Here is a 25,441-nt window from a genome sequence, read left to right on the forward strand (position 1 = left end):
CCTCCTAGTAAGACGTACAGTAAAGGGGAGCGGGAGGATCCGGAAGGGAGCGGCAAGAGTACATTTGTGAGGATGTGCAAGGTGAGAAATAAGAGGATGTTCAAGGTGTTTCATCTTCCCTTTAAATTAAAATATCACCTGCAACTGATGGCATTTAGATTTCAAATACCATTTTTTTTTTTAAAATTAAAGGCAATGCAGATTGTATATATTTGATCCTTAATGAGACACTCTGGAGAAGGAGATATCAAAAGTTGGAAGAGAAACCAAAGAATAATGGAAGGGGGGAGGGAACATGTCCATTGTCTAAATTAGTGGTTCTCAAAGTGTAGTCTCTAATCCAGGAGCATTAGATCACCTAGGAACTTGTTAGAAAAGCAAAATCTTGAACCTACTCCAGACCTATTGCATGAGAAGCTCACAGGGGTGAGACCTAGAAATTTGTGTTTTAACAAACCCTCCACTTGGTTCTGATACACATTAAAGTTTGAGAATGGTCTCAGTAACAGTGTTTTTTTAATCAAAACTATTTGGAATCTGAATACATATGCCCTAACTTATCTACCGTAATGTTAAGTTTTGCTTTCTTTATGGAAAAAAAATTAGGTGAATGATTCTAATAAATTTTTTGTAGGATAAAATATTACAGGAGGAAAAAGGTAAAATAGCTTATTTCCTCAAAGCATCTAGGGCAAAAAAAAAAAAAAGGATGTATGAATAAAAAATATCGTCAGCTTGTTTAACTAAATATTATTGTTTTGTATTTTTAACAATATTGAATTTCATAGTCAATGGATATGTTTCTTTTCTCTTCCTAAATTTCTCCAAGATCTTGTCCTTTAACTATTAATTATTCATCTTCTTTATAGTGACTTTAACAGTGATCCATATTCCCACCTTGTCTACTCCACAAAATACTTTTATCATAGGGCATGACTGAATCCTCTGATAGCCATATCCAGCCTCTGAATATTGCCAAATTATAGAATACGCATTGTGCATTTTTGTGTTAATAAATGGCTTTTGTTGTTGTTGTTCTTAACTATCTGTAACAGTGAGGAATATAATGCTATTTCATCTCTGATTTGCTAACAAAATACTTTCCTTCCCATTTCTACCCATAAGTCACTCACGTGCTCTCTGTAAGCCAGCCCTGGTTGCCAACACTTTCCCTCCATGGGTGAATTCAGGACTTCCACTAGAATACACGTGTACAAATTGTTCTCATCCAGTCTGCACATCTACTTCCATTACTCCGGTCATAGAGGCACTTAAGTGTCCCACTGACTAATCAGGCTTCACAGTAGACCAGTCTGAAGCCTTATCTTTCCTCTCCAGGCTCCCTACTTCTCTGAATAACAGCATTATCCTCTTGAAGGCTAGATGCTCCTGTCATCTTTCGGGACATTCTTATTTTCTTCCTTTGAAATCTTTTACTCTGAACTTTATATTGTAGCTATTGATATACATATTATTTCTCTACTTGAGCCAAAAGAATTGAATTGTCATTAATGCAGAATACTACTAGTATATACAAATATATATGGATGTATAGAGAATTATCAACAAGAACGTTCACAAAAATTTAAGAGTGATTTATAGGTGTTGATTTTTGTTACATTTATAGAGTACTTTTGAACTGTTCAGAAGTTTAAAAATAAGCATGTACAATTTCCCCCAAAAAGGTGATAGACAGATAGATAGATAGATAGATAGACAGACAGACATAGGGAGATAATCTGGGCTATATGAACCATGGAAAATCTTAACTTTGTCAAAGTTCAATTTTCTCATCTTTAGTGTGGCTGAGAATTCCTGCCTTTCTCACAGGAGTACTTCAAGGATCAAAGAAAAAGACTCTGTGTAAGACTAAAGTAAAATCTTTCTATGTGAAAGCTTTATAGTGACAAAGAAACCAAAGTTGATGTATTTATTGCCTATTTCACCCAATCTAGCTCTTCCATGCTCCATAGTCCCTGGGGAAGAGAGGGAGTCAGTATAGCCAAAATTTAGAGAACAAAGGAGACAGTGGGTAAAGGTGACTATGAACAGGTTGGCAGGGCCAGATTTTTTCAGAATTAGACCAGAAAAATGTAAAATCTTCAAGAACCAAAGAGACTCCCCAGCTGACTTGACTGTTATAATGTGTTAAATGTATTATTTAAGAATATTCAATTATTCTATAGAAAATAGGAGGAATAGACAAATAAAGAGAAGTTCCTTGTAGATAATAAGTAAGCACAGCCTGTGAGAGAGGGTAGACTTAACTAAACAGAGCATCTTCCAACATAGATATAGGAAGGGGTGGAGGACCAAGTAAGCACCATGTCAAATACACGTGAGGTACCTGAGGTACCCAGTGTTTACGTCTTCTATCAGTCATCCATTGGTGACAACCACTGTTGCCTATATTGTCCTCTGCATGCTAAACACAGAGAAATCCATAGCTATTCAGCAGGTTATTGGTGAATTACAACTATGGCCAGGCATACTTGCCCCTGTGTCTCACTGATCAAGCAAGTGTAAACTGGCTTCAGGCACCTTCTATCTGCTGAGTCCCCTTGCCCACTTCCATTTCTAGTCCTTTTAAGTGCAGCATCAGTGGGGAAGGCTAATGCCCTAGAGCAAGACATGACAGAACACCATGTAACCCAGGAGTGGATTCTGTGTTGTACTTCCCCCATCACCACACTCTGTTCTAAGTGTGTTAACTTCACTCACCACTTTCGCCTTGATCCTTGTTTTATGTTTTAAATGGACTCAGTTAACTGTGTGATTTGAACATCTTCATTTGGCCTATGAGCCTTTCTGTTCAGTGAACTCTGGGATTTCTTATCTGGTGATAGAAGACTATGATTACAACAACGTACTTTCTTATCACAACAACCTTATTATAGAAGAGGGCTGGAAATAAGGTGAGGGGGTTGGGGGAGGAGAGAACATGGGGTTGTGACCATCCAGGTACCAGATGGTACCCTAAGCATATCTAGTTCTTGCAATGAGGCAGCCTTTAAAGTGAAATGGTATCCTGGCTGAATAATGGCAGCCACTGAGGTCATCTTCTTCCATGCTTTTCCCAGCTTTCTGACAGCAGTTTGGCTTCCCAGATAGATTTGCCTGCAGGGAGTTAATGGGCTGATGAGTTACATTTCTCGTTGGAAATTAAGAGCATGAGTTCTGGAACCAGACTATTCAGGTTAGGATCTTAACATCCCATTTACTAACAGTGAAACCTGGGGGAAATTCCTTAATCTCTGAGCCTCATTTTCTTTATCAGAAGCATTACGATGAAAAGAATACCTATTGTATCAAGCTTTTATGCGAGTAACATGTATTAATATTTATAAAGCAATAAGCACTGTGAAATTCAATAAATGCTAATTCCTATGAATGATAGCAATTATTACTGGGGGTTATGAATCTGTCCCTTGAGAGTCTGGTCAGTGGGATCTAGTCCCTCAGAGCTCACCACCCCTGGCTTATCAACAAAATGAAATTTCTGAGCCTACAGAGCCAAGGACCAGAGGCTGGAAGGGAGTGAGCATGGGTACAATGTCCTGTGTGAGTGGCCAGCAATTCATTTCCTTCACTGCTGCTTCACGATGCAATAAGACTGAATGCAACAATTTCCCAACCATTAAACACAAAATCCAGGTAGCAAAGGAAGAGAAAAGGGGGGAAAGATCAACCAAAGAAACACAAACCCCAAATCAAAACCTGGCTGAGGAAAATTCAGTCAGGAGCTCAAAGTTTAGCTCTGAGCAGGGACTCCTATGGGCCGGAGAGGGCCCACTGCCTTAAGAAAGAAAGTTTGCAAGATCAGAAAACACTTCACATTTTGCTCACCTGGTCTAGGAGGGAGCATGAGATTCAGAACTAAATAATAAACCAACCAAATTTAAAAGTTTCCCAATGTCCAGAGCCAGTTGTACCAAAACTCTGGGAGGCCAATTTAGTAATACCTATCAAAATAACCATTCAGATATATGGAAAATGAGCCCCAAGTTATACGTACAAGGATAATAACTCGTGACGGTGTTTTCAGTAGCAAAAATCTGGAAAACATATCAATATGACTTTATGTAAATAAAGACACATCCATTAAATGTAAACTGTGTATTCCTTAAAAAGAACAAAGAAGATTGATACAGAGGCATTTTTATATCTATAAAGTTGATATAGAGTGACTTCATATATAAATATAAATATACATGTATATAAAGATCCCCCCCTTTGCTTTTTTACTTTTATATAAAATATATGTATACATTTTTTACTTATATATTTCACTTATATATAAAATATGTATATTAAGTGAATTAAAAACAAAAGGCAGGACAGTGTGTCTTCCATGTAAATTGTCATATAAAAACATTGGTAAATAAATAGAACATTTTTCTGGAAGTACATAAGAAACTTGTAACAGTTGTTACCATTATGAAGAGGAAATGAAGTAGGAGCCTGGGAAGAAGAGGATTTTGCTTTTCTTTTTATTCCTTTCAGTTCTGTTGGATTTGCTCTCAAGTCAAGTCTCACTTTTATTGTATGTGTGCATCAACAGAAGTAATCTAGACAGTAGGATTATGAGCCATTTTGTTTTTCCATTTTAAATCTTTATTATAAAAAATGCTCAATGTTTTAAAAACATAGGAGGGTGGATAAACCATCTCAAAACGCCTAGCCTGGTGCCTGGCACATGGTAGACAACACATATTAGGTAAGTCTTTAAAAAGAGAGTTTTATAAATTGAAAAAGAAAAGAATTCACTAAACAGGTGTCTCTGTTTCAGCAGGCGTTCCCCTGGGTGAAATCCCACGCCCATCTTGGTGTGTGTGTGTTTGTTTTGCCTTGTTTGTTAATGAGGCCTGATGATAGGTTGCTTCTCCGCTGGGCTACCCACACCCTAAAGGGCTGAACCTTGGAGAACCTTGAAACTAGGCAGAGACTGGACACAACAGAATAAAACCTGGAGTTGTTGGTTGATCCCGAAGCAAGCTGAGACTGATATTTTGAGAAGGTTAGTCTGGCTGAGCTGTGCACAGAGGACTGAACGCCAAAGAATTAAAACTAAAACCAGTTGGGGGGCTGCTATGAGCTATATAGGGCCCTGAACAAGAATGGTGGCAGCAAAAAGCAAACAAACATACAAACAAAAATTTTAAAAAATAATAATAAAAAAATGGTGGCAGCAGGACTGAAGGTTGGAAAAATCGATGGAGATGGAAGGAGGCACAGAAATCTCTGGTTTCTCTAAACTTGAAATGGTCACTGGGGCTGAATTTAGATGTCTCCCTTCAATTTGAGGCAATTTTGAAACTAAAGAGTAATGAGGAATAGTTCCCATCTGTTGAATATCTACTATGTACAACTTAATATAGTTTGCATAGTTTACAAATCTTCAGAACAGCCCCAAAAGGTAATTAGCACCATGTTACAAAGCAAGAAACTGATGTTCATACAGTTTAAATAACTTGGCGTTCTCTGATACACTATGAGTCTCCAGAATCTTACTAAAATACTGGTCTAAATTTTTTAAATCACAAATAATCTGAGGATCTTTAATACATTTGCTATACTTGTTTAATAGAACTATACAATATCGGTGCTGAAAAGGACCCAGGAAATCATGTAGTCCAATTTCCTCATAATGTTCCTTCTGGTTTCAGGACAAAACTCTAGCTTCCCTTCCCCACCAGATCCCTCCCTAAGTGGTGTAGATGTTCCTCAGAGGCCTGTCCTTTGGGCCATCCCTTTATAAGCTCTTCCCAGGGACTCCCAGGGGTTCCTCTAGCTCTTCTGGGCAAACAAGGAAATCCAGCTGGGTCTCTACACTCCCAGCTGCCTGAAGGCCATGGCCATTGGCCTCTCCGCTTCGATACCTCTGTCCCAGTGTGGCCTGAACTCCTCAGCAGCAGTCCCTCCCAGGCTGCCTTTCCTGTGAGAGTGGCATCGTCTCCCAGTCACTCAGCAAGAAGGGCTCGAGACACCTTTGATTGCTTTCGGCTGCAACAACCTCCTACCCCTTCCCCCACCCAGGTTCAGGGGGTCTTCCACACGCCATGACGTCAAAACCTCCCCCCCAGCTCGTTGCTGTGGCTGCTTCCTTCATGCTCAACCCTCAGCCGCTCTCACCTGCTACGTCCCTGAGGCCTGGGACTCGGCCTCCTGCCTCGGATGCTGCTCACTTCTCACTCCTTTCCTCCCCGAGATTAGCCTCCTTTACACACAGCTCTGATTATGTTACCCACCTGCTTCAGGCCCTGTCCAGTTTTGGTTTTCCTCGCTTTTCTAATTTTCTTTTATTCTCATTTCCCTATCTTTTCCCCATTCTCCCTCACAGAAAACCATTCTGGTATGTTTAAAGTCTCTTTATTTCTGTATATGATTGCAAAATACATTCATGTGTTTTGAATTTTCATAAATAATATTTTTAAATCTCATTCCCTTTATTGCCTCATTTCCCTCAGAATTATGTGTTTAAGTTCTGTCCTTATAGTTACGTGTCCATGTAATCCACTGTCTCTCATTGCTGCAGAGGACACTGTGGAGCGTATTCACCACATTTTCTCTGCTCACACTCTCAGTGATGAATGCCCACATTGTTTCTAATGCTCCATCATACTTGTCAGGTTCCCTGAGAGAACATGTGAGAATTTCTTTTGGATAAATACCCAGAAACAGAATTGCTGGTTCCTATGATGTGTAACCTTAACTGGCGTCAGAAGTACCAGGCTTCTCTCCAGAATTGCTGCCCTAGGCCACACCCCACCAGCTGTGCACCAACCTTCTAAGCCCTCCAACCTGACCAACACTTGTTATGGAAATGACAAGCCAGCCAAGAAACAAGCACCTCTCGGATGGTTGGAGTACTCAGATTTATTACCCTGGCAGGCTCAGAGGGGCTTCTGCTCCGAAGCTCTGAGCACCTCCAAGATGTGTGCATGGGGTTTTATAGGGTTAATTACAAGCCTGGGGGCTGTTAGCCAATAAGGCTCGAACAGCAAAACCAAGGAATCAGCACACTGGAACTTATCTATTAGGAACAGATCACATTACTGACACTTGTTGAGCTTGGATTTACGAGTTAGCTTGTTAGCCCAGTAAACTGACACTAAACTTCAGATTTACGAGTTAGCCCAGCAGAACTTCGATCAGTAAACCGACACTTATTACACTTAGATTTACGAGTTAGCTTGTTAGCCCAGCCCGGCTTTTCCTTCACACACTTAGCATTATTCGGCTTTCCATGATTTGCCAGAGTACCCAGCATAAAGTGGTACCTCCTTATTGCTTTCCTTTTAGTACTAGTATTTATGAGCATTTCTACAAATGTTTTTTTCTTCCTCTTCTTTAATCCTTTCCCCTACACTCTTCACAGATTAAAATCTACCCCTCTCCAATTTGGCATTTTAAGTCCCCCAGTAAGCTGGCCTCAAAGGCCCCACCACTGAAAAGTCATTTGCCATTCCTGGTCTTGGTCCTCCCTGTGGCCTGGCCACCACTCATAATTCTCCTTACCTTTTTCTGGTTCCCTGCCCCATCCCAAGTTCTCCTACAAGAAGAGCTCTTGAGTCCCTCAGTTAGAATTGTCCTTTCCCTCTGAACTTCCAGATAATTCATCTGCACCTTTCTCTGCCACCTTTCACATGTGCCTTCATTATAGTGCATGTCTTCTCACAGAGCCTGAAGACCTGGTTCCCATTTCTGCAAACTCATATACATGTCTCCAGCTGTGAAGAATTGCCAGGCTTCTTTGAACAAAACAAAGAATTTTTAATTGTGAGGTGATTTTACTTTATTCTTTGTAATTTTCTCTACTGCAGTGGTTTTCATTTGCAGGTTGTAACCCATGAGCAGGTGGTAAAATCAACTTAAAGAATGGGAGCCAGTATCTTTTATTAATGAAATAGAGAAGGATTGAAAATATCCAAGGTGCAACCCAAGTGAAAAAAAATCCTTTTGTATAACTTGTTTCATTTTAGATACCTGTGAATGTGCAGCAGGTAGTAATGTAAAATTATATCTTACTATAGTTTGGAGACAGAAGAAATCAGAGCTGTTATACAGATATAGTGATACTGTATCTCTGTGTGTAACTATTGTGTGTATTGTTTTCTTCTGAAGTAGTGAATCTAATACAAAAAGAAAAGCAAAACACAAGACCCAGGCTCAAGCTCTACCTCTGCTGTCTTCTGCTTATGTAACCCAAATCCCCAGGCGTCTCACCCTCAGCAGGTTTAATTTCTCAACTATTCAACAGAAATTTATTTTTTTATTGACATATAGCTGATTTATCATGTGTTAGTTTCAGGTATACAGCATACTGATTCCATTTTATATATATATACATACATGTGTGTGTGTATATATATATAACTGAATATATATATAGCTATATAACTGAATATATATTCTTTTTCAGATTCTTTTCCATTATAGTTTATTACAAATATTGAATACAGTTCCCTGTGCCATACAATAGGTCCTTGTTGTTTATCTATTTTATATATAGCAGTGTATATCTTTAACCCCAAACTGCTAATTTATCCCTCCCTGCCCCATTTCCCCTTTGGTAACCTTAAGATTGTTTTCTATGTCTGTGAGTCTATTTTCAACAGAAATTTTAAAAGCCCTTCCTCCCTTTCAGGGCTATTGTGAAACTGGATGCAAGAAGGTGAGTAAAAGATGAGCCATAAGCCATCTAGGAACCTGGGTATTCTTACTGCCTGGACCACACAGTCTAGAAGCTGGGCATGTGTTGAAAATTATTCACCAATTTGTGTGTGTGTGTGTGTGTGTGTGTGTCATTCTTTTTTTTTCCATGACATGATTTTAATTGAGACTTACATCAATTCATATTAATGTCACTAATATTTACATCATCGATATAGCAATCATGCTACCAATATTGCTTTATGACTGTAAGTAAGGCTCTGTTCTAAGCACTTTGTGTGGGCTACATTATCTCTGTTCATCCTCACAGCAATCCTGAAGTGGGTGCAATTATGATCCTGCTTTACACATGACGAAGTGGAGATATTCTTCTCTTTGGAGCCCTTTCTTGGTTAAGGGTCAGGATCCCTTGTCGGTGGTGCGACATCATGTACACACAAACACCATGCAGAGAGAAGCAAAAAGTTCTCTATTTATTGATTCTTAGAAAAGGATTTATATAGAACATGCATGGTGCCTCGCATAGCATCTAAGTTATAACAATGTTAATAATTTTAAGCTAGTTAGGTTCCCAGGCTCCTGCAGTAAGCACAGGATGTTACATGATCAAGGACAGATTGTTTTAAAGTTTGTCACAAGACTTCATTAAGTAGGCCATCTCTTGTCCAGCCGGCTGTGCTTGTCTTAGGTTGTCCTCATCTGAGGCTCTTACCCGTCGTTGGCTTTGCAGCCGTCCATACTGGATACATTAAATAGGCCATCTCTTATCCAGCCAGCTACGTGACATTTCTCACAGCTTGTTTATCAGTTCAGCCCATGGCTTATTCTCTAGAGCCTTCAGGCGGGGGCCTACAGCCCTGGCCCTACCCACCAAGAGGTCTCAGGGCTCAGCCCCAGTTCATTGTAGTAAGGACCCTAGACTTCTGTCTCCCAACCCCTTTCTCTCCTCTACCATCCTTTCTCCCCTTTCTGTCTCTCTTTATGTATACGTCCCTCTATGTTCCTGATCACATCTCAATTTCATATCAAATCCCCAAAAAGTCCTGTCAGCAGGGCTGAATCTGATGTCTTTGTGGATATAAAACCAGACACTCCTCCCCAGAGCTCCTGCATCCAGGAATAGACTGAGGGCGCTGGTGGGTGTGTAGCTCAGTGAACTCCTCTCTCAGTTCCTGTCACCAGGAGCAGGCTGTCTAGGACTATGGCCATTCATAGGTAAGGGGCATCTGGAATTTCCAGATGGGCAGTTTCCTGCTTCTGTATTGTGGGACTCCCTCAAGGACCTTGGAAGTTCTTCCCAGAGGTCCAGTACAGGCCTGCTCTTGATCTGTAACTTCGAGGACCCAAGAACTGGGGGCATCTTATGCTCAGCTCCTTCATATAAGGCAGAGTTGAAGATCAGGGGAATTGGGTCCTTCATCAAGCATCTCCTATCCACCTATGGTGTGCCAGGCACTATTGGATGCTCATGCCACCCAATAAGGACAAATCCTCAGCCTGAGGAATGATGCCAGCCTAATGCTGAGGGTAGGGGATAGGAAGGGATGTAGGATAGGATGGGGAGAGGCGAGGAGGAGGGCAAAGAGGAGAAAGGGAAGGAAGGTCACAGAGGGCTGAATCTTGAAGAATGAGCAGGGATTCTCAGGGCTACAAAAAAGAGAAGGACATTCTGGAGAGGAGAAATGGAAACTGAAGCATTGTATACTTCGGGACTGAGGATGTTCTGAGGGGCTAGAACCTACCTCTTCAGCTGGCAGAGTGCTTGGAGCCCGAGGAGACTCTGGGAAATATCAGAGATAAATTGTATATTAAAATGACTTTTATTTTTAAATTTAATAACTATTAATAGAGCACCTAAAAATAATTGAATACTTATTCTGGACCAGACACTGTGCTAGGTAATTTATAGAAACTGTCACTTAACATTTCTGACAACACTATTAGCAAGATACTGTTGTCACCATTTTACAAAGGGGACAAGTGAGGCTTACAGAGATTTACTTGCTGAAGTCACATGCCTGTTATATGGGCAAGACCAGGATTCAAATTCAGGTTTGTTTAACTCCAGAGTCCCTACCAATTATCAACCTCCACTGCTCTGACTGCCATGCAAAGGAAGGTGAACTTTATTCTGAAGGAAATGGGAAGAAGGTAGAAATTTTTAAAGAATGACTGTGACAGTCTCAAAAAAATGCGTTTTAAAAAAGACAGCTCTCATGCGGAGTGGATGCTTAGTCGCAAGGCAGAGTATCAAGACAACATTTAATCCTCTAGAACAGGGCTGGTAAGGGCGTCTGTCTACCACAGATGGATAGACAGAGCGTGACAGAATTAAAAGTCAGATAGTAGATTTGACATCTGGTGACTCATGAGACTGGGACAAATGACAAGAGAAAGGAACTGCTGACCTGAAGAGATGGGGGAGGGAGGGTAAAGGTGTTTTTCAGTAAGATGGAGAATATGGAAGGGAAAAGATAGCTTTGGGAAGCAAGATGATGCAATTTTGGAAATAAGCTGAGTTTGAAGTAACTGTTATCCATTCAGGACCTGGCCACCAGGCAGTTAGAAATATTCTTGTAGAGCTCAGGACTGGAGTCCCAAGACAAGATACCAATCTAGGAGCACTTGGCAGAGTAGGTATGGAAAGGCAGGGAATCCATGACCTCTCTTGAGTTTCAAAGAGGAAAAAATAACAGCCAAGGGCAGCATGAGTGAAACCAGGAATACTGATGGGGCCTGGCAAACAAAGAGGACATGAGAATGCGGAGATGGGGACCTAGAGAAGGATAAGTGTGATCAGGAAAGAGTGACCGAAGGACCAAGTCCTCTTCCAAGGAAACAAAGGTGGTGTCAAAAGGGCTGTAATACCCCTGTAGTTTCCCTCAACACACACAAATGCACCTGTCCCCCACTACTCTAAGAATTAAACCTGAACAAAGACTTTTTATATTTCTAAAAATCCCTGAAGACAGGCTACACACATGTCTGAAAAAAACATGCAAGGACATCTCCAAGTTGGAAGACAACGCTGACACAGGTTCAAGTTTTTAGAGACTACATCACGGAGTACAGTGATTCTCACTCGAACTGGGCAGGGAAATAGTCTGTTGAAGGCCCAGCTCACAAGAAAGTGGCCTTAGGGTCTATACATACACCCTGAATGGATTTTGATGAGGAACGAAGATGGGAGACATTATCCTGTCTAGCGAGGCCCTAAATTATCGATACTTTAAGAGCAGGAAACCCGTACTTACTGGGCAGACTGGGACAGCCAGGGGGGGCGACCTCCCTCCCAAGCCGGAGGGCCCCGCAGGGTGGGGCCCTTTCTCGCGTGGGTGAGGAGGTAGCGGGCTCTCACCCATCCCCTGCTCTCAGCTGCCTAATCTAAAAGGCCAGCCCCTACGCGCTCTGGCCCGCGAATCCCGAGCGTCCCCTAGTGACTCTCCGTGGTCTCAGCGTGTCACTCCCCCCTCCCCCCCACCTCCCAGCGCGATTACAGCTCTGGCCCACCTTCGAGTGCGGAGACGCCCCGGAAAAGCCCGACCAAAGTGCGCAAAGCCCGCTCTTCCAGGATGGCCCGCGGCCGCCTCCAAGAAGCGAAGAGTGGGTGCCCTGGCCGCGCCCAAGAAAGCAGCGGCGACCTCGCCCGCCCAGATAAGGCGGCTAGCAGGCAGGGACTAGGCTCGATACCTGGCCCCTAGCCTACTTGCTGCACACCCAATTCTTTGCCCACTCTAGCGCCCTCTCCTCCCGGATTATAAGGTCTGCCGGAAGAACACTGACGAGTGGCACAGCTTCTTCCAAGTGCAGTTGTGAGTGGCTCTGAAAAGAGCCTTTGGATGTGATGGAACCTTGAGCCGAGCGCGCGCTTCTTAGGCCCGCTCCCCGCGGATGCGGCGGGCCAGCTGGATGTCTTTGGGCATGATGGTCACGCGCTTGGCGTGGATGGCGCACAGGTTCGTGTCTTCAAACAGCCCCACCAGGTAGGCCTCGCTCGCCTCCTGCAGCGCCATCACCGCCGAGCTCTGGAAGCGCAGGTCCGTCTTGAAGTCCTGCGCGATCTCGCGCACCAGCCGCTGGAACGGCAGCTTGCGGATCAGCAGCTCGGTCGACTTCTGGTAGCGCCGGATCTCCCGCAGGGCCACGGTGCCCGGTCGGTAGCGGTGCGGCTTCTTCACGCCGCCCGTGGCCGGCGCGCTCTTGCGGGCCGCCTTAGTGGCCAGCTGCTTCCGCGGGGCCTTGCCACCGGTCGACTTGCGGGCGGTCTGCTTTGTACGGGCCATAGCGAGCCAAAACACAAGATTACCAGCACAGCGCTACGCAGGGAGAGTAAGCGGGTCCCGGGCTGCGGCAGCACTCTTTATAGGCACTGTCTTTTACCCCCCCCCATTGGGCGGGACCAGAATTGAAAAGTCCCGCGCTGGCTGCCCATTGGCTGTGACGCCACCCACCTTCGAGCCACTCATTGGCTTGGGCAGAACCCTCCCTACCCTCGACCGCCCCTCCCCCTTCTACTTTCCAGTTTGCCAACAGTCTTCCGTGCCTTGTCTTTCTTCCGGCCGGAGAGTCGTCTTTGAGAGCAGCTAGGTCAGTGTTCCTCAGCCCTTCTCTCCCTAGAACACACTACCCGCGATACCCTCTTCCTTTCCGCGCTTTCTGGCTCCCGAACTGAACCGCAATCTCCCGTTTGTTCCCCCGCCCCGTGAACACCTGTTACCTTCTCTGAGCCCTCTAGTTGGTCTAACGGGTCGTTTTTTCCCTGCCTTTCCAGGGGAAAGTTACCTGCGCCCCGCCCCCACTCCGGGCGCAAGGCTCCGCCTGTGAAAGCCTAGAGTGGGGACCTGTATCTGCGTCGGGGAGGCACGTCTCTGACCAACCTCCCGCCTCCCCAAGACAGTAGGCTCACTTAAGCCAAAGCCCAGGTGTGCCACACCCCCGAAACTGCCCGCTCCCCTAACCGGCAGGGGTGTTCAGGGTGGGCTGTACGCGTGCGGGAACGTCCCCCTACTATGAGACCTCAAGTGTTGGTCAAGGGCCTCGGGAACAGCTACAAGTGCGCCATGGGCACCTGACTCCCAGTTAAGAGAGCGGAGGCGAGGGGTGGGGAAGAGGAGTAGAAATCTGACAGGATACTTGAACCGAGCCCACCGTAGTGCCCCAAACTTTCTACCTCCACGTGCGTTAAGCCTTAGGCCTTAACGACTCCTCCACTCCCCGCCCCAGCAAGAGTACGGGGATAGTTTAAGCACTCGAACTCGACAGGCGAGGAACGGTTGGGAGGAACAGGCAAGTAGCACTCCCTCCCCCCCGCCAGTCTTCCTATCCCTGGGCTCCGCATTTACCACTGGAGCAGGGTGGAACTGAAAACATTTGTTATGGCTACTGCAACAACTCTTTATTTGAGAGAGTGAGTGGCTCTGAAAAGAGCCTTTGATTTCGCGGGTGCCCCTTCGAGACGAGGACTGCAGGGGGCTTCTTGCCGGCCTTACTTCCCCTTGGCTTTGTGGTGGCTCTCGGTCTTCTTGGGAAGCAACACGGCCTGGATGTTTGGCAGGACACCACCCTGGGCGATGGTGACTTTGCCCAGCAGCTTGTTCAGCTCCTCATCGTTGCGGATAGCCAGCTGCAAATGGCGAGGGATGATGCGCGTCTTCTTGTTGTCTCGCGCCGCGTTGCCCGCCAGCTCCAGAATTTCAGCCGTCAGGTACTCGAGAACCGCCGCCATGTAGACTGGGGCGCCAGCTCCCACTCGCTCGGCGTAGTTGCCTTTCCGCAGCAGGCGGTGCACTCGCCCCACCGGAAACTGCAGACCAGCGCGGGACGAGCGAGACTTGGCCTTAGCGCGGGCCTTGCCTCCTTGCTTGCCACGACCAGACATGACAGCAGTAGTTTCTGTGAAGTAGCTCTCACTTGACAACCGGGAATAGTCGCCCTGAATGCAACCCCGCTTCAACCTTTTATAGGCAGAACGGCGATTGTCTACGGAGCACTCTGATTGGCTGTCGCACAGCTTTGACCTGGTAACCAATAGGATAGCTCAACCAGAATCCACTCATTTACATAACCTCGTCGCCCTCGCAGGAGCGCCACTGAAAACTCGCCAATCGCAACGCGGCGTAGTCAGAACCCTAATTTGCGTACCGCCTGTGTAAGTACCGAGTCGCTTCCGGTAGCCTCTGTGCTGCCGTTGGGTTTGCGTTCCTGGTTGTTCCCGGTTGTCCCTGCAGCTTGTGCTCGCCGTTATGCCTGAGCCGGCAAAGTCTGCTCCGGCGCCCAAGAAGGGCTCGAAGAAAGCCGTCACCAAAGCTCAGAAGAAGGACGGTAAGAAGCGCAAGCGCAGCCGCAAGGAGAGCTACTCCATCTACGTGTACAAGGTGCTGAAGCAGGTGCACCCGGACACCGGCATCTCGTCCAAGGCCATGGGCATCATGAACTCGTTCGTCAACGATATCTTCGAGCGCATCGCGGGCGAAGCGTCCCGCCTGGCGCACTACAACAAGCGCTCGACCATCACGTCCCGGGAGATCCAGACGGCCGTGCGCCTGCTGCTGCCCGGCGAGCTGGCCAAGCACGCCGTGTCCGAGGGCACCAAGGCCGTCACCAAGTACACCAGCTCCAAGTGAGCCCCTGCCAGGACGTGGCGCTCGCACGAGTCGCCGGGCCGCTTGCCGCCAAAGGCTCTTTTCAGAGCCACCCACCTTCTCAGTCGAAGAAGCTGTCATCTTGTTTACGTGGGTCTTCTGTTATGCCTTGCTTCGCTCTTTTGTTTCCTTTCCTAGTTAACCTTGAAAGGTCATACTCGTAGGTATAAATATCCATTTTTAGTTTTTCAGATAAGCGACCGAATAAGTATTATTTTCTCTGGTTTGGGAAAGATCTAATGGTAGGTATAGACTTGCTGTGTTTGGTCAGAGCTGCTCATGAAACTGGCTTAGGCTTGCTTGCACGCAGGTGAATATGCCCATATCGAAATAGTTTCCTAGTGAAATACTGTGCTAAGTTTATGAAGACCAGGTATGATTTTAAAAAAAAGTTGTCTGTGTAACAAAGGTGCAACTGGTTCCCAAGCGGTTAAGTGGTGGTGCTTAATCTTTTTTGCGTTATGTGCTGTTTTGTGTACAAAAAAAAGGAATAACAACTACTCTGAATAAAATAAATTTCTTCTGTATAGCACAGGGAACTACATTCAGTATTTTGTAGTTACCTATAATGAAACAATATGAAAACGATTATATGTGTATATATACATATATATGACTAGAACGTTATGCTGTACACCAGAAATTGACACATTATAAACTGACTGTAGTGCAATTTAAAAAGTCCCACAAAAAAAGAAACTCGTTACCTTTGGTACTAACAAACTCATTGAGTTTGTGTATCCTGTATTCTCAAGCACCTGCCTACCCTATCTAAATGTAGCTTCCCCGGCTAGGGAAATTGAAGCCTGATTTTGGTATCCAGGAATTAACCATTAATGCTGGTTCCTTCTCTCTGCCTCTTCTTAAATCATATACTATTTGCCTAATATTTGGTGATAGTGTTCTCCTCAAAGAATTACCACTCACAAAAGCAATTTAAAGGACATGCCCATTTAATGGGAACAAAATATGCGTAATTGCTGAACCAAGAAAAAGTTTATAATGTTCATAGAGCAGAAAGCCCCAATGTGGTTTGGAGTGTAAAGGAGATAGTCTTCAGAGTTTAGCCTCAGTGCTTTGGAAACCTTTGGATTGTTTTTGGTGGGGATATGACTACATAACTTCATTAACCTTAAAATAGATTACTCTGATTGCTTTGTGGATCATAGATCCTTGGTTGTCCACAGTAGAAAGGAAACCAATTAGGAGGTTGTGGGCTAGAGCAGTGATTCTTAAAATCTGGTCTCCAGACCAGCATTAGCATTACCTGAGAACTTACTAAAGATGGACTCTTCAGACTGTAATATGTGATAACAAGTTCCCTGGGTGATTTTGATGCATGCTGAAGTGTGAGAACCACTCTGTAGTCTAGATTTGGAGTACAGTGATAGTATGGTGATAGTGAGAAATGTTGGCATTAGAATTGTATTTTGGAGGTAGAACTGGCAGATCTTGCTGAGGGATAGGATTTGAGCAGAAGCAAAACCACTACATTTTTGTCTTGAGTAACTGGGTAAACAGTGGTTTACTTAGGATTGAACACTGGAAGAAGGTATGGATTGGGACGGTGAAGGGAGATCCAGAATTCTGCTTTAAGATTGAGAAGCTTTCTGACATTCAAGTGGATGTATGGAGTTGGCAATTTGAGAGATGTATCTAGGGTTCAGCAAAGAGAACACAATCCTGCCTTTAAGGACTACCTCTTGTTGACTGAATGGGAAGAAAAAGCGCAACCTGAAAGCTGAAAATTTTGTTTTATTTGGCAGATTTACTGGGGACTTAATCCCGGGACACAGTCTGTCAGTTCTGAGGGACTCAGAGAGGTAAGGAAGGAGTCAGGATATGTAGGAGTTTTTGCTAAAACAGACAAAAACCCCCCAAACATGTAGTCGAACATCAAAAGATTACTGCTAATCATAAAAACAGGCATCTCAAGTTAATAATTTTAGTGCTTTTCTGTGTGTGGGAAGGTGCAAGAGTCTGGGCTATTAAAACCATTCCTTTGATATGCACCTTAACTATGTACAGCCAGTATCTTGTTTTTCTCCATCCTGAGTCCCCTCAGGGTGCACTGGTGGGGGCGGGGGTGGGGGGGTTCCTGATAGCAGCTGTCTGATGGCCACAGCATCTTTTGTTTACTGAAATGGCAAGTGACTCTGTCCACACTCTGAACACAGCAGTGGGGATGAAGGCTATCACCTGTAAGTATTCTTCTAGACTTTATTTTTCCTTATGTGTCCTTAAAGCATTCTTTAAGACTTGATTTCTTATGTGTTTGTTATGAAGTATTAACTTAGTAGTTGATATCTCTTAATGTATACTATTGACTAGGTAGCATTTTTCTTCTCTTTCTCTAATTGTATCCTGATTTTCACTGAGGAACCCACCTAATCCCTTAGGTAGTTCTCAAACTTGACTGCCCACTGTAACTACCTGGAGAACTTTTTAAAATATGCCTGTGTGTCATCCCCAGAAATTCTGATTTAGGTGATCTGGCATACAGCCTTCACTTGAAATTTTTAAAAGGTACTCAGGTGACTCTAAAGAGCAGTAAAGTTTGAGAACCACTGACACATGTGTTTCCCAGAAAACAGGTCTTATCCACAGTTCTTAGGGTTGGCCTCATCGGTTTAAATGTAGTTCCAACCCCCTTCCCACATCAATTAGTTCAGAAATCTAGACCAATCTAATTAGCACAAACATTTCAGAAATTGAACTGAGAAGGAGACTGTAGATTGCTCTTATCTTTTGGTAAAGTTTCTTTTGCTTTCAAGAGGCAGCAGCAGGATGGAGTGTTATGTGGGTGTGAAGGCAAGAATGATTATAAGCAACACTGATGAGGGCAACTGCTAAGGGGAAGAATCTGAGGACTGAGCCATTCATGGAACTCAGCCAACCTCAGAGCCCTGCTATACTTTCAGACATCCAGTTAAGTCAGTTTGCCTAACATACTTTTATTTAAACTAGTTTGGATCTTGAAATATTTGAGAAATAATTTCCCAGAAAAAAAAAAATGATAGCCTTTTATCTTGGAAAGTCTCAAAGAGACCAAACAGGGTAGATAACGAGAGAGAGAGGTGCTCTAACTACATATTTGGACTAAATATCTAAGTATTAAAATCAGTATTTGACTAGGACCAGAGATTAATATTACCATTAAGAAGGAATGTCTGCTGTACACCAGAAACAACATTGTAAATCAAAGATATTTCAATTTTAAAAAAAGGAATGCCTGGAATATTTCAAAATCTGAAATTTTTTAAAAAAATTTAAAATGGTTGCCGGAAGGGAAAGAGGAGAGGGGAGGGAAGGGAGGGAAGAGGGAGGAGGGGAGAGAAGGGAGGAAAGGGGACAGGGAAGTGTAAGGGGAGGGAGGGGAAAGTAGGAGGAGGGGGGAAGGAGGAGGGATAAACTGGGAGTTTGGCATCTGCAGATCCAAACTACTATGTACAGAATAGGCAACAAAGGAAGCTATATTCAATGGCTTGTAGTAATCTGTAATGAAAAAGAATATGTATGTATAACTGAATCACTGTGCTGTACACCAGAAACTAATACAACATTGTAAATCAAAAAAATAAGTAAAAGTAAAAGCAGAATTTAACATCCGCTGGGGGAAAAACAACACTATGAATCCTAAGCATGTATTGTCACTACTTTTAGTAGTATCAGGGTGTGTCATGAAAAGTTCAAAAGACTTAAGATTTGAAGAGAATTGATATGATAAATCCACTAAAACTTGATTCCCAATGCAACTATAAAACAATATGTGGACTGTAGATTTCCTAGGCACCTGTCCTTTATGTGGCCAGATTAAAAGCACAGGGCATGTCAGATCATTAGCTCTGAATATTATGTTTAGATAGACGTCGTGACAAGCATTAATCAGTACCGGGTAAAAAAATACTACAAACAAAATCACATTCCTTTATAAAATACAAAAAATTGTCATGGAGACTGAGGTGAAAAGGAAAAAAAAATGAACAATGTAATTCTATCATTAAAATTTTTAGTAGTTGCAATAGTTTCTTAGGGCTGCCGTAACAAAGCCCTACAGACTGAGTGGCTTAAAAGAAATTTATTCTGTCATAGTTCTAGGAGGCTAGAAGTCTGAAGTCAAGGTGTTGGCAGGGCCCTGTCCCTCCAGAGGCTCTCAGCTAGGATCCTTCCTTGTCTTTCAGCTTCTGGTAGCCCCAGGTATTTTTTGATTTATGACAGTATAAATCTGATATCTGCTTCAGTTTTCTTCCTGTGCATTTTCTACATCTTATTATAAAGGAAATCTGTCATTATTGGATTAGAGCCCACCCTAATGACCTCATTTTAACTTGATTACATCTGCAAAGACCCTATTTCCAAATAAGGCCACATTCTAAGGCACTGAGGAGGTAGACTTCATATCTTTTGGGGGGGACACAATTCAACCCATAATTGTAGTCAACAGCTGTGGTAAGCTGAGTATGGCTCCCAAATATGTCCACATTTCAATCCCTAGAATCTGTGAATATTACCTTAAATGCCAAGGGGGATTTTCGTGATGTGATTTCAATATATGGAGATTACCCTGGATTATTTGAGTGGACCCAAATGCAATCACCAGGGTTATTATGAAAGGCAAAAAGTCAAGGGAGAAAGAGATGGAAGCAGAGAGAGATTTGAAGATGGTATGATACTGGCTTTGATGATGCAAGAACGGACTATGAGCCAAGGAATGCCCCTCTAGAACCTGGAAAATTCATGGAAGAGGATTCTTTCCTATAACCTTGGGGGGGAGCACAATCTTGAGATCTACCTGGTGAAACTGATTTTTGTGCTTCTGATCTTTGGATCTGTAAGAAAATAAATGTGTTTCAAGCCACCACATTTATAGTAATTTGTTACAGAAGCCACAGGAAATTATACAACACCTTTATAGGATTTTTTTTGACAATTTAAGATTTGAATATGGATCGTACATTGGTTAATATTATTAAATCAATATTAAATGTGTTGGATGTAATAATGGTATTGTAGTTGTATAGGAGAATGTCCTTATTTGTAAGAAAGACATGCTGAAGTACTTAGGGAAATGGCTCAGAAAATAAGTGTGTGTGTGTAAAAAGAAAAAGATAAAGCAAATGCAGCAAATAGTAATTGGTGAATCTAGATGAATACCACCTATTATGATCATTGTACTATTTTTTCAATTTTTCTATAGGTTCAAATTTTCCAAAACAAAAAATTGAAAAATATTTAAAAACTTGTAATCAGACTTTAAAAACTAGTAAAAAAAAAAAAAAAACCAGTTTTAAAGACATTATTGTTCCATTTTATTTTTAGAGTAAAGTAATGTTAACTGATTGAATTTCAACATATGAACATAAAAGATTTTTCACTCCATTATGTTTAAAAGGCTTTTATGTATGTTTGAGTGATCATCTATATGTTAACTAGAACTCTGAATGATATCCTTTGTTCATCACACTTTGCTATACTTAGAGGTAACGGTGACTTGTGTGATTGCACTAGTCCAGGGATATGCAATTAACATTGATTTAGACAATTGGTTGTTCTGCCTTCTGAAGTTGGACTTTGAAACTGAAGTTAGATAGGGGATTTTAATCAAATACTGAGGCCAAGGCTAGATATGGAAAAAAGCCTTATCTAGATATGTTACAGTTATTCTAAAAGCTTCCATAAAGAAAGGATAGACCACCTACAAAAGAGCAAGAATCAAGGTGTTAGAATCTAACTTCTGTCTCCTCCCTGAACTCCGGATTCTCATATTGCGTGTTCCCAACATGGGGAATTTGATAGTTCCTATTCGATATTTCTACTTGGATAGCTACCAGGAGTCTCAAAATTTTGTCTAAGATAGTACTCTAGGCTTTCCCCCCACAAACCTAACTGCCCCTCATATCAGTAAATTGCAGCTCTTTCCAAGTGCTCAGTCCAAGAACCTACAATTAATCCTTGATTCCTCTCCGTCATAACCTACATTCAATTCATCAATTTCATTTAAAATATTTTGATTACTTCTCACCATCTCCACTGCTACCATCCATCTGTCTCCTGAGCTGTTACTGTAGCCTCTTTGATATTCTCCCTGCCTGTACTCTTGCTCTCCTACAGTCTATTTTTCAGCATAGTATCCTGGATGAGCTTTAACATAAGTAAAATAATGTCATTACTCTGATCAGACTCTCCAAAGGCACTGCAAATTATTTAGAATGAAAGACAAAAATTTCAAATTGGCCTGTGAGGCCCCTCAATAGCCTACATGATCTGACTCTCCACTACCTTTCTGATTGCATCTCCCTTCAGATCTTTCCTTTGCTTGCAGTGCTTCAGCCACAATGGCCTTGCTTATTGCTTGCACTCCCCAAACCTGTGCCTGCCTCAGGGCCTTTGCACTTGCTGTTTTTTGTTCTTAGAATACTCTTCTCCAAGATATTCTAAGGCTCACTTTCTTACTTCATTCAGGCCTCTTTTCACATATTAACTGATTAGACCTGTCATCCACACTCCACTCCATATTCTACTTTACACAATAGCACATATCACCTTCTGAATACTATACTATTATACATTTTTCTTATTTTCAGAATCCATCAACTAAAATGTAGCTTTAAGTGGACAGGGACATTTTCTATTCTGTTTACTGCTGTATTTCCAGCATGTGTTATTTAAGTGTAATTATTTTCCCTCTCCCTTATTGTGAGAAGCAATATGCACAAATATTCCTAACAGAACCTAAACAGGGTGTCAGTTTTGCTTTCACACCTAATATCTGGGGTGGTCACACCAAACAGAACAGGTTCTGACCAAGGACTATGGGAACTACATAACCAATATGTCAGTAGTTACCAAAATTTGAATCACCCGGTGTGTTTTATAGACTGTTTATCCTTGACTCTCACCCTCAGTGCCCCAGTGATTTGGATTCAGTGGAAGTATATGGGGCATTAGGGATAGATAGATAAATTGATCAAACAGCCTTTGAACTGTTTCAGGAAATCTGCTTTTTAAACTTTCTAGTCTCAAAAACACAGAGGGCCTTTATTATTATCTAATTTTTACTTCCTCTTTTTCAGAGAGAAAGAATGAATTGTTCCAGGGAGGGACAAATATTTTTAAGGGTAAATAGTTTTAATAAAAGCTGCTGTATTTACAAACTAGAAAAAGACTCACAGACAGAAAACAAACTATGCTTACCAAAGGGGAAAGGAGTGAAGTGATAAATTAGGAGTTTGGGATCAACATATACGTACTACTATACGTAAAATAAATAGCAAAGACCTACTGTATAGTCCAGGTGACTATATTCAATATTTTATAATAAACTATAATGGAAAAGAATCTAAATATATATATATATATATATATATATATATATATATATATATTTGAATCAATTTGCTGTGCACATGAAACTAACACTGTAAATCAACCATACTTCAATTAAAAATTTTTTTTAAAAAAACAATGAAAGCTGCTGGATAAAGTCTCTGGAGGACATTTTACGGTTAGCAGGCCCAAGTTCTTGAAATTCCTGAACATCTATAAATCCTTCCTTCCTTACCCAGATTATAAAATAGCAAAAGTACAACTTCAGGGAATTGTGTAGATATCAAGACCTGGGAAAAATGTTTACATAACAATGGCCTTTGTATTATCTTACTCTGATGGTGTTGTTTAATGTCTTGAATTTGAGCAAGGTATATTGCTTCAGTATACGCATCTGCAAATCAATTTAGAAAGATGACAGCTTCTTCGACTGACAAGATGGGTGGCTCTGAAAAGAACAGGAAAGAGACAAGGAGTGTGTAGACTAAAATTACTTCAATTACATATGGTCAGAAAACGTGGCCTGCCATATCAGTAAACAAAGGATGTTGTGACAATCAAGGCATCAGACACTGCAGCCACCCCGACTGTGCACTGCAAAGGGATTCACTATAGAAACAAAACAGGACACTATAGGTGCTCGGGCGTGGTCTCAAAGTATTGCTTTGCATTTTTACAGTAACATTACGTTTGGTTTTCTGGGCTCAAGAAAAATGCATTTACAAAATATTGACCCAATCTAACTGCTATAGAGTAACCACTGCTTAACTACCCGCCCCCTATCCCCCTGAACAGATTTACATTGATCACCACCCTTGCTAACCTTTTCACTGTGAAGAGGCCAATTATTTGTATGTGAATGAACACACACTAACTAGCTGTCGACCAATCTACAAGTCTTGTCCTACCTTGAGTTCTTTACCTGCCTCGTAAAATAAACGCAGCTTTGCACTAGGTAAACGAATAGGTGGTACAGGAAGAACCAGTTAACAGAAAATGAAAATGAATTTAGAAAGATGACAGCTTCTTCGACTGAGAAGGTGGGTGGCTCTGAAAAGAGCCTTTGGCGGCAAGCGGCCCGGCGACTCGTGCGAGCGCCACGTCCTGGCAGGGGCTCACTTGGAGCTGGTGTACTTGGTGACGGCCTTGGTGCCCTCGGACACGGCGTGCTTGGCCAGCTCGCCGGGCAGCAGCAGGCGCACGGCCGTCTGGATCTCCCGGGACGTGATGGTCGAGCGCTTGTTGTAGTGCGCCAGGCGGGACGCTTCGCCCGCGATGCGCTCGAAGATATCGTTGACGAACGAGTTCATGATGCCCATGGCCTTGGACGAGATGCCGGTGTCCGGGTGCACCTGCTTCAGCACCTTGTACACGTAGATGGAGTAGCTCTCCTTGCGGCTGCGCTTGCGCTTCTTACCGTCCTTCTTCTGAGCTTTGGTGACGGCTTTCTTCGAGCCCTTCTTGGGCGCCGGAGCAGACTTTGCCGGCTCAGGCATAACGGCGAGCACAAGCTGCAGGGACAACCGGGAACAACCAGGAACGCAAACCCAACGGCAGCACAGAGGCTACCGGAAGCGACTCGGTACTTACACAGGCGGTACGCAAATTAGGGTTCTGACTACGCCGCGTTGCGATTGGCGAGTTTTCAGTGGCGCTCCTGCGAGGGCGACGAGGTTATGTAAATGAGTGGATTCTGGTTGAGCTATCCTATTGGTTACCAGGTCAAAGCTGTGCGACAGCCAATCAGAGTGCTCCGTAGACAATCGCCGTTCTGCCTATAAAAGGTTGAAGCGGGGTTGCATTCAGGGCGACTATTCCCGGTTGTCAAGTGAGAGCTACTTCACAGAAACTACTGCTGTCATGTCTGGTCGTGGCAAGCAAGGAGGCAAGGCCCGCGCTAAGGCCAAGTCTCGCTCGTCCCGCGCTGGTCTGCAGTTTCCGGTGGGGCGAGTGCACCGCCTGCTGCGGAAAGGCAACTACGCCGAGCGAGTGGGAGCTGGCGCCCCAGTCTACATGGCGGCGGTTCTCGAGTACCTGACGGCTGAAATTCTGGAGCTGGCGGGCAACGCGGCGCGAGACAACAAGAAGACGCGCATCATCCCTCGCCATTTGCAGCTGGCTATCCGCAACGATGAGGAGCTGAACAAGCTGCTGGGCAAAGTCACCATCGCCCAGGGTGGTGTCCTGCCAAACATCCAGGCCGTGTTGCTTCCCAAGAAGACCGAGAGCCACCACAAAGCCAAGGGGAAGTAAGGCCGGCAAGAAGCCCCCTGCAGTCCTCGTCTCGAAGGGGCACCCGCGAAATCAAAGGCTCTTTTCAGAGCCACTCACTCTCTCAAATAAAGAGTTGTTGCAGTAGCCATAACAAATGTTTTCAGTTCCACCCTGCTCCAGTGGTAAATGCGGAGCCCAGGGATAGGAAGACTGGCGGGGGGGAGGGAGTGCTACTTGCCTGTTCCTCCCAACCGTTCCTCGCCTGTCGAGTTCGAGTGCTTAAACTATCCCCGTACTCTTGCTGGGGCGGGGAGTGGAGGAGTCGTTAAGGCCTAAGGCTTAACGCACGTGGAGGTAGAAAGTTTGGGGCACTACGGTGGGCTCGGTTCAAGTATCCTGTCAGATTTCTACTCCTCTTCCCCACCCCTCGCCTCCGCTCTCTTAACTGGGAGTCAGGTGCCCATGGCGCACTTGTAGCTGTTCCCGAGGCCCTTGACCAACACTTGAGGTCTCATAGTAGGGGGACGTTCCCGCACGCGTACAGCCCACCCTGAACACCCCTGCCGGTTAGGGGAGCGGGCAGTTTC

The 25,441-nt window shown here is 43.6% G+C and overlaps 5 protein-coding genes across 5 annotated transcripts; 2 read left to right on the forward strand and 3 right to left on the reverse strand.

Annotated features, from left to right (window-relative positions):
* Nucleotides 1–12,204: 12,204 nt before the first annotated feature.
* LOC141574307 (histone H3) lies at nt 12,205–13,018 on the reverse strand. The gene has a single exon (XM_074349077.1). It carries the CDS (start codon nt 12,954–12,956, stop codon nt 12,546–12,548), a length of 411 nt encoding a protein of 136 aa, XP_074205178.1. The 5' UTR covers nt 12,957–13,018; the 3' UTR covers nt 12,205–12,545.
* A 1,024-nt stretch (nt 13,019–14,042) lies between these two features.
* On the reverse strand, nt 14,043–14,551 carry LOC105071791 (histone H2A type 2-A). The gene has a single exon (XM_010958546.3). The coding sequence runs from the start codon at nt 14,549–14,551 to the stop codon at nt 14,159–14,161; it is 393 nt and encodes a 130-aa protein (XP_010956848.2). The 3' UTR covers nt 14,043–14,158.
* Nucleotides 14,552–14,915: 364 nt separating this feature from the next.
* Nucleotides 14,916–15,370, forward strand: LOC105071773 (histone H2B type 2-E). The gene has a single exon (XM_010958526.3). It carries the CDS (start codon nt 14,916–14,918, stop codon nt 15,294–15,296), a length of 381 nt encoding a protein of 126 aa, XP_010956828.1. The 3' UTR covers nt 15,297–15,370.
* An 8,311-nt stretch (nt 15,371–23,681) lies between these two features.
* Nucleotides 23,682–24,136, reverse strand: LOC105071772 (histone H2B type 2-E). The gene has a single exon (XM_010958525.3). The coding sequence runs from the start codon at nt 24,134–24,136 to the stop codon at nt 23,756–23,758; it is 381 nt and encodes a 126-aa protein (XP_010956827.1). The 3' UTR covers nt 23,682–23,755.
* Nucleotides 24,137–24,500: 364 nt separating this feature from the next.
* Nucleotides 24,501–25,009, forward strand: LOC141574348 (histone H2A type 2-A). Its single transcript, XM_074349350.1, has one exon. The coding sequence runs from the start codon at nt 24,501–24,503 to the stop codon at nt 24,891–24,893; it is 393 nt and encodes a 130-aa protein (XP_074205451.1). The 3' UTR covers nt 24,894–25,009.
* The last annotated feature ends 432 nt before the right edge of the window (nt 25,010–25,441 follow it).

Source organism: Camelus bactrianus, chromosome 21, assembly GCF_048773025.1.
Source record: "Camelus bactrianus isolate YW-2024 breed Bactrian camel chromosome 21, ASM4877302v1, whole genome shotgun sequence".
Taxonomy (NCBI): Eukaryota; Metazoa; Chordata; class Mammalia; order Artiodactyla; family Camelidae; genus Camelus; species Camelus bactrianus.

What these genes read in the sequence shown, in the direction of transcription:
- LOC105071773 (XM_010958526.3), top strand. Translation starts at nt 14,916, where the DNA reads ATGCCTGAGCCGGCAAAGTCTGCTCCGGCGCCCAAGAAGGGCTCGAAG.
- LOC141574307 (XM_074349077.1), bottom strand. Translation starts at nt 12,956, where the DNA reads ATGGCCCGTACAAAGCAGACCGCCCGCAAGTCGACCGGTGGCAAGGCC.
- LOC105071772 (XM_010958525.3), bottom strand. Translation starts at nt 24,136, where the DNA reads ATGCCTGAGCCGGCAAAGTCTGCTCCGGCGCCCAAGAAGGGCTCGAAG.
- LOC105071791 (XM_010958546.3), bottom strand. Translation starts at nt 14,551, where the DNA reads ATGTCTGGTCGTGGCAAGCAAGGAGGCAAGGCCCGCGCTAAGGCCAAG.
- LOC141574348 (XM_074349350.1), top strand. Translation starts at nt 24,501, where the DNA reads ATGTCTGGTCGTGGCAAGCAAGGAGGCAAGGCCCGCGCTAAGGCCAAG.